Source organism: Echinops telfairi, unplaced genomic scaffold (assembly GCF_000313985.2).
Source record: "Echinops telfairi isolate 266 unplaced genomic scaffold, ASM31398v2 ScPeMD7_7469;HRSCAF=8507_0, whole genome shotgun sequence".
Taxonomy (NCBI): domain Eukaryota; kingdom Metazoa; phylum Chordata; class Mammalia; order Afrosoricida; family Tenrecidae; genus Echinops; species Echinops telfairi.
The window spans coordinates 55148023-55156008 of NW_022111372.1; the positions used below are offsets into that span (position 1 = coordinate 55148023).

At 53.7% G+C, this 7986-nt stretch overlaps 1 protein-coding gene across 1 annotated transcript in view; it reads right to left on the reverse strand.

Annotated features, from left to right (window-relative positions):
• Nucleotides 1–5757: 5757 nt before the first annotated feature.
• Nucleotides 5758–7986, reverse strand: part of ERGIC1 (endoplasmic reticulum-golgi intermediate compartment 1) — a 137213-nt gene continuing 134984 nt past the window's right edge. The window contains exon 10 of the mRNA XM_045284868.1: nt 5758–7390. Coding sequence (XP_045140803.1) covers nt 7283–7390 — 108 coding nt within the window. The 3' untranslated portion in view covers nt 5758–7282. The remainder of the gene's footprint in view (nt 7391–7986) is intronic.

Here is a 7986-nt window from a genome sequence, read left to right on the forward strand (position 1 = left end):
TGGAAATGCTCAGGGGGCACTTCTACTCTGTCCTAGGGGTGGCTGGGGATTGGAGGGGACTCAATGGCAGGGGCTATAGTGGCGTGACTTACGCTCGAGATTGTCCAGGGCATCTTTGTCCCCCACGATGGGCCCCAGTTTAGGTTTTATCCCACACCGCTGTGGACAGGCTGTGGACCTCTCGACTCAGCCTCCATCGCAATGGCCTCGTCTGCTTCCCCATGTGTGCGAGGTCAAGCTACAGAGACAATCTCCATGGGAAGGGCCCTGGCTGTGCCGGCCCAAGCTCTGAGAGTGAGGAAGTCCGAGGGGGAGGCAATTGTGGCAGCCACCTTCCATCAGCCCCGTGGGCAGGCTGTTCCTGACAGGAGCAGATGCTGTCACCGGGACACGCAGAGGGGCCCTCCCTTCATGGGGGTGGTGCTTTGTGTCCCTCAGCCTGCCTGCCCCCAGTATGGAGGTCACTCATTTGCTCACCCACTGGTGGCTTCTCACCCATCTGTCCTCTTTCCCTTTACAGAGCACTTAGTTCACCTCCTCATGACTCAGCCATTCATCCATTCGCTCATTGACGTAAAGAGGAAAAACCAACCCCTTGCTGTGACACATGAGAAGCAGGCCTCACAAAGGGGAACGGTGCCACAGGGCTCTCTTGGCAGCACTATTTATGGAAAATCACCAGGCTTCTCTTCCTCAGACCCAGAGGGGCGGGGGGAGGGTTTGAACCACCAACCTTTGGGTTAGCACTTAGCAACTGAGCGCCAACTGCCTGTGCCACCTGGGGAGCTTTCTTTGTGAACTGGCTCCTCCTGTACTTGGCCCCCAAACTTAGAGCCATCTTCACAGTAGCTGGTGCGCTCCATCTGCTGTTGCTTAACAAGTTTGAACTGTTTCATTGTGAACTGGGTGAAGACTCACGGCCACGCATCGGTTTACAGCCAACCTTCCATACACTGTCTGTCTTATTCCGCTCATTGCATTCCCCACAATGTAACATGAGGTACCCAACTTCCTGTGCTACCTATTGCCATTCCTCCTTCTGCATGCGGTCTTTGAGTAAATGCTACCCATTTGCTTTCCATTGGTTGATTAAGGTATGCATCCCTCACTAGTGTTCTTGTTCCCACCACACATCTATTGTTCAGCCGAAAACTGAGCCACAGAAGTGTGGTCAATTCCATACCTGAAGCTAGAGAAAGGGCCAACGTCTCAGAGGCTCCACCAGTCTCTGTCCTACCAGCACGTCTGGCCTCTTCTCCTCTTTAACGTCTTATTGTGAATTAGGTGGGGGTTATGTAGTAGAGCAAACCTGGTCTCTTTTTTAATTTGGAGCTTTGTTCCACATTTTTCTCCCACTCTATCCAGGACCTTCCGCTGTGATCCCTTTCAGAGCAGTAGACATGGCAGCTGGGCACCATCTAGTTCCTCTGGACTCAAGAGCTGTGTAGACTGATATTTGTGTGGTTCATTAGTCCATTGGACTGATTGTTCCTATGTCTCTTTCTATTTTCACCACTTTTCTTTCTTGGTGACAAGGAGAGACCAACAGCTGCCACTTTGTATTTTGAGGACCCAGTGACATTCTGTTGTACACGAGGTAGCCACGAATCAGAGCTGGCTCCAGGGCTGTTGACATCAGAGTGCTGGGCTAGGTCAAAGCTATCTGTGGGAAGTGAGATTGGTGCCTGATCTCATGGAAGTGTAGAGCCTCTCTGGTGAAGACAAACGATGTGAGAGGGTGGACATTTCAATCCAAGAGAGTCAAAGTATACGCAGAAGCCACCTGAGCAAGGAGGCATTATTCTCCCTCAGTGTGGCTTGGGACAATGACCACTGACGCAATGACTGACATCAGATGAGACGACAGGAACCAGAGGTACTGTCAGTCTGATGACAACGTAGTAAGATCAGCCAATATCTCGCCTCATGCCGACACACCCTTGGAAATTTGCATGGCACTGGTATAAAATCCCCAGACCCCGCCCTCTGTGCGGTGCAGAGGAAATGCCCAGGGACTATTTCTACTTCTCTGAAGCCGAGGGTGGTGTGGTTGGGAAGGACGTGGGTTCCAGCATGCCTGGAGGAGTGGCTCTGGAGGAGATCGTTTGCCTCTTGACCGCTCACTTTGCTCACCTGACAAATGGGACTGATGCCTGTGGAGCACTCAGTGTGAACATCGCTTGGTGTCGGGTCTCTAAAGGGAAACAGTAACAACAACAACAGAAAACACAAAAAGAATGAAAGTATCCCTGCCCTTGATCTCTCATTTCCAGCGTTCCCTGCGGACACAGTTCCGAGGATCCTGGGGAGACAACATGATCATTCTTCATAACCCTGGAGTGGGGTGGAGCTGGTTTCACCCCCAGCTTTCCCCTCGTGACCCTGGGCAAGTCACCGAGTCTGAGTTTCCACCTTTTGAAAGAGGGGATGAACCCCCACCTCCTAGAACTGTGCATGGGATTGGGAGCACCCTGAAGGGCAGTCCCTGGGTACCGACAGGTGGCGAGGGGCCAGCTCTTGGTAAGCGACCCCTGCAAGAGTTAAGAACCATTTATTTTGGCCAGGATAAAGTGCATGACTTCATCACGACATCATGGGCAGGCGACAACTGGCCGGGAGGGAAAGCGTCTTCCGGGAATGTTCTCCACAACACATGCCGCTCCTGAATTCCTGGACCACCCCAGTCATCTGCCCCAGCAGTGAATGAACGTCCAGAATTAAGAATCCACTTCCTAAAAAGGAAACGATGAACTGATACGAACATGGGGAAATATGACGGGAGAGTGCAATGCCCTCCTCGACTAGCCAGAAGGCTGATGGTGGTTGGAGTCCACCCAGAGAAAGGCCTGAGCATCTGCTTCCGAAAGGCCACGCAGGGGATATTCTCTGGAGTAGTTTTGTCCAGGAGCTAGAATTGATGCCCCAACTATTTGGTCCTCCCTTAAGAAGGGATTAGGATCACCTGTCATTTATATATATATGACAAGTGTATACACACACAAATTAGGATCACCTGTCATTTATATATATATGACAAGTGTATACACACACACACATATCTTTGTTTGCGGCAAGAATCCAAATCAGTGTGACCTATAAGGAGCCCTGATGGCTTCAGTTGGGCTGCTAACCACAAGATCAGTAGTTCGAAACCACCAGTCGCTCTGAGGGAGAAAGCTAAGGCTTTCTACTCCTGTACAAAGTGAGTCTCAGAACCCCCTGGGCAGTTCTACCCTGTCCTACAGGGTCACTGTGAGTGGAATCCACTCAGTGGCAGTGGGTTTGTGGTTGTTTTTCATGGTATAGTCAGATAAAACCAGCGACCACAACCCTTCCTGAGGCCCCCTTCCCCACGCTCCATGGTAACCACACCACCCAAGTGATTGTGGGCACCTTAGCTCTTCTGGCACCGAACACTTCCACAATTTCACCTCATTGGCAGCACCTCCCAGGACAAGCCCTTTCTGCTGGAACCACCTGAGCCGCCAGCCTCTGGGCTCTCTGGAATCCCTGCTAGGAAGGAGCCCTCTTACTCACCAGACGGTCCCCACCTGCACCGGTGGCGCCTGTACCTGCTAGATGCTTGAAAAAGTCTGGCTGAAGGGAGAATTCCCGAAAAGGGCTTATCCAAACCAAACCCTTCCGACCTGGCGTCCCCACGTGTGTTAGTGTGGAACTGCACCCTGCAGCCGGCTCGGCTGTGAGCGTTTAGAAGCAGATCAGGAGGCCTTTCCTGCTGGCAGCCGAGTAGGTTTGAAGCCCCAGCCCCTTGCTGAGTGGCAAGGCAGCGAGTGATGTCAGTTGAAGGCGCGCTCACCACCGTCTTTTGACCCGGAGCCGGGACGCTCATTGAGGAACCTGTCGGGAGTTCCGCTTCCTTTCCCTTCCCTAAGCCATAGCCTTGCAAAAAACCACCTCGAAGGTCCAGGTTTGGGTTTCTTTAAAGTGGAGTGAGAACTTGGGACACTCTGGAGATGCAGATGCTCCCATTTTCTTCCCGTGGAATCAGTGCTATTTTGAGGCCGGGGGTGGGGCGTGGGGTGTAGCTCACCTTCGTCGGACTTCTCCAGAGCATTCAAGGTGCAGCCCCATCTCTTGGCTTGGGTCAGGCTGGGTTCAGTTGCATATCGTGATAAAAAGCACAACTGACACGGATTTGGGGGCACATGTAACTGACTGCTTCTAGGCATCCGACACAGGAGCCCGGGTGGCAGAGTGGGTCCAAGTTGGGCTGCTAATCACAAGGTCAGCAGTTTGAAACCACCGGCTGCTCTGCGAGTGAAAGATGTGACTTCCTAGTCTTCAATGAAGAGCTAGTCTTGGAAACCCACAGGGAGAATTACACCCTGTCCCACAGGGTTGCTGTGAGTTGGTGTGGACTCGATGGGAGTGAGTCTGGACACATCCTGTGAGCCTGGTTGGTGGTTTGAACCCAGTCTGTTTCTTTAGAGAACCTTTTTGCTGTGACCTTGGAAATCCCGTGGGGGCGGTTCCACTCTGTCCTATGGGGGCTGAGTCACCATCGACTCGATTGTAACAGCACAGGCAGACTACTCTTGTCCACTGGCTTTGGTGTCACCATCACTCAGGGGCAGGAGAGGATGTTTGAAAAGAGAATCTTGTAGGCGTTGTCACATGGAGTCTGACTGAAGGTGACCCCATGTCTCTGATCTTTTGGCAGAGCACCAGTTTTCCCTCCAACCCACCTTTGGGTGCTTGTGAACCAAATTCACCACCCACTTTGCAGCCAGCCCAGAGCTTAAGCATTCACGAAGGGCATCTTGCAGAGGGGCTCCCTCCCCTGTTCATCAGATAGGTTTGTCTCTGCTCTTGCTATGCAGACGGGTCTGTGGACGTGACAGCAGGGTGCAAGCAGCCTGGTGAGCCCCCTTCTCCTCCTGCTGCTGCTGGGCTTCCTCGCGGTGGAGTTGAAGGCTTCTCACAGAATGAATGGTCTCCTCCTGTGCTTTGTGTTGGAATCCTAACCCCCAGCCCTGTGGAGAGGAGCCCACTGGGAAGATGGTTTCTTTGTTCTGTTACTGAGGCCATATCGGTGTAGGGTGTGTCTTAAACCCAGAGACTTTTCAGGTGTAAAAAGAGCAGATTAGATGAGAAAAGACAGGGGCACCCATGCGATGATCTGAGATGCCACTTGGAGATTGCCAAGGACCCGAGGGCCCCTGGGGCTAAAGAAGCTGTCATGAGGCTCCCCGCACTGCACCCCATCCCAGGTGTCAAAGCAGAGCTGCAGAGCCATCCTCTTCATGGACACAGGTTTCCAGGCCTTTCTTCCACGGCACCACGATGTGGGGCTGCACCCCGACCTTCATGTCAGGAGACCAATGCAAACGTGGCCTCACCCGCAGGATCTTCCTGATGGGCCTCCTGGGCCGCTTCTTTCACGGGACTCAACTTCTCTCTTTTTCACCTTATTCCACTCGGACTGTGAGTCCAGCCTCTGGGCCACCCCGCCACAAACCATGGTAGCAAGAAACACACAGCCAGGTTTCTGAAAATCAGCCTTTTAATCTATTTGAATTCAATGAGTACGGGGAAAGTCCTAAGACATTGGTTTTTTTCATTCGCTGGAGACTTTATTTATAAGAATAAGAAGTCAGAGGTGTCCCTTCCATAGGAAACTGGCACCCCCGATGTCCTCAAAGTTTTTTTTTTAATTTTTAAAAACCACACATAAAAGTGGAATTTCAACTCATGTGCATGCCATCCATTCCCCCACCCCCAGCCCTCCCGCCCCACCCCTTGCAGGCGCACATACTCACACAGGACAGGCGATGCCTTCTATAACTGGGGACAGAATATAGAAATGAAAAAAAAAAAAACCACCTAGTGGCCGCAGACACCAGAAATAACCAGATGTAACGGACACCCACATCAATCAGCTCTTCAGCAGAAGGGAAGCGCCCCAAGTGGAATTGGGGCCAAGCATTACACATGGCAGGGGCGTGAGCTATCCATAGAGGTCATTAAAAAACTGGACACTGGGCGCTCCCCTTCATTACAAAAGTATGCAAACCATTTTGATATAAATGGGAAATGGGTGGGCAGCTCTGGCCCAGGGCCAGGAGAGCGGAGCTAAAATTCCCTGGTGGAATTCCAGCCAGACCACTGCCTCTCCCTTTCAGGACTACAAGGGAAGGGGGCAGAGGGGCGTGGCACGGTGAAGACCCACCCCAAGGGCCAGTGAGGCAGCCCTGGGCTGCAGGGAGGTCGAATGCTGGTGCGGAGGTGGTGCAGGGCTGTCTGACTGGTTCCCCCCACCTAAGGCCTGGGGACCCGTGGCTGACAGAAGAGACAGAACTAACTGGGGGGTGGTGGGGGGTGGTGGTGGTGTGTCTCAGAGAAAGGCTTCCTGTCTGCATGTGAGTGCACACCAACTGCGTCTAGTTCTCAAAGATGCCTTCCTAGTCCCCTGCTCCCCTCACCCGCTGCAGCCGCCATCAGGGAGGTGGGATGGGGCCCCTCTGCTAAGCGATGATGCTGTCACCACCCAGCCAAGATACTGAGGCACATTGGTTGGGGTTCGGGGGTGGGGTGGGGACAGGAAGGCCATGACTGGCCCAGTGGGCAGACTTACATCTCCAAAGCTCCTGCCAGACAACTGGGCACCTGCCTTTCAGAAGGAAAGGAGAGGGGTGAGGAGGTGCTGACAGTCTCAGGGCTGGGCTGGGCAGGAAGGGAAGGAGCAGAAAGGGGGTTCCTTCAATGGCGCCAGTTCCGAGGGCATCACCTGGGAAGTACCATCCTCTGTAGATGGCGCCAGGTGGGCAGTACCTGTGGGCAGCCTGCTCCAAGGCTCAGTGCCCAGGGCCAGTTGGCTGTGGGGGTGGGCGGTGGGGGTGGGGCTACATGATTAGTGTGGCCAAAGGGTGGGGCTGCAAGATTGTCAAAGCCTGGCTGAGAGCTGGTCCAGTGGGGGGTGTGGGGAGGCTGGGCTGTTCCACCAAGAGGGAAGAGCTGCAGTCCTCCTGGGGGGTGGTCCCCAATAGCCCTGAGCACCCCCCCCCACCTGCCCCCTGTTGCCTGACTCTGGTCTGGGGGCTCCCTTCAGGGCAACACAACTCCAGGTAGTGAAAATTTTCTTAAATCAAACAAGGGGAGAAGAGGTAGCTACAAAAACATGAACCACCCCTCGCATCCCCACCCCCCTCCCACCACCTCCGGGATGCAGCCTTCCTCCGGGGCCAAACGGAGGGCAGGGAACCCAGGGCTGGGGACGCTGGGCAGGCAAACCCAGCGCCCTCAGCTGCAAGGCCGGGCGGCCTCAGTGCATCTTGCCCAGCTGGGTCTTCTTCCAGGCCTCCGATGCTGTGAAGATGCAGGAGTCCAGGATGCCCGCCACAGTGAAGGTCCCTCCGATGATGGCACAGATCTGGAGTGGCGAGTGGGGAGATCAGAGGTCAGCACAGGGGACAGGGCCAGGCCCCACCCAAATCACCAGCTTGGTGGGGGGCACCTCAGTGCAGGGCCTTCATGCTGACCCTGTGGTGACCACCATGGGGTGGTCTGGGGCACTCAGAGGGCTCAAAAGCACAACTGCAGGAGGAGGGATTTAATGGTAGTCACATGACCCAGCCCTGCTGGGGCTGTGGTTACAGGCTTGGCTGCTCACTGAAAGGTCAGTGGTTCAAACCCACCAGCTGCTCCTTGGGGGAAAGAAGAGACTGTCTGCTCCCATCAAGATTTCTAGCCTTGGAAATCCTAGGAAGCAGTTCTGCCGTTCTATAGGGTGGCTGCGAGTTGGAATCAACTGGACGGAAGTGGGTTTGTTTGTTCGAAAAGTGACCACTTTGAGCCAGGAGAATTACTGTCATAGGTTTTTGCAGTGTGTGTGTGTGTGTGAACGCAGTTGTTGATTCATTATTTACATCATGGGAGCCAAGATGATATAACTCTGGGTGGCCTACTGTATTTTCAGAACTTCTCCAAGAGAGTAAGATGCGGCTGTCTGAACAGATGGTATAAAAT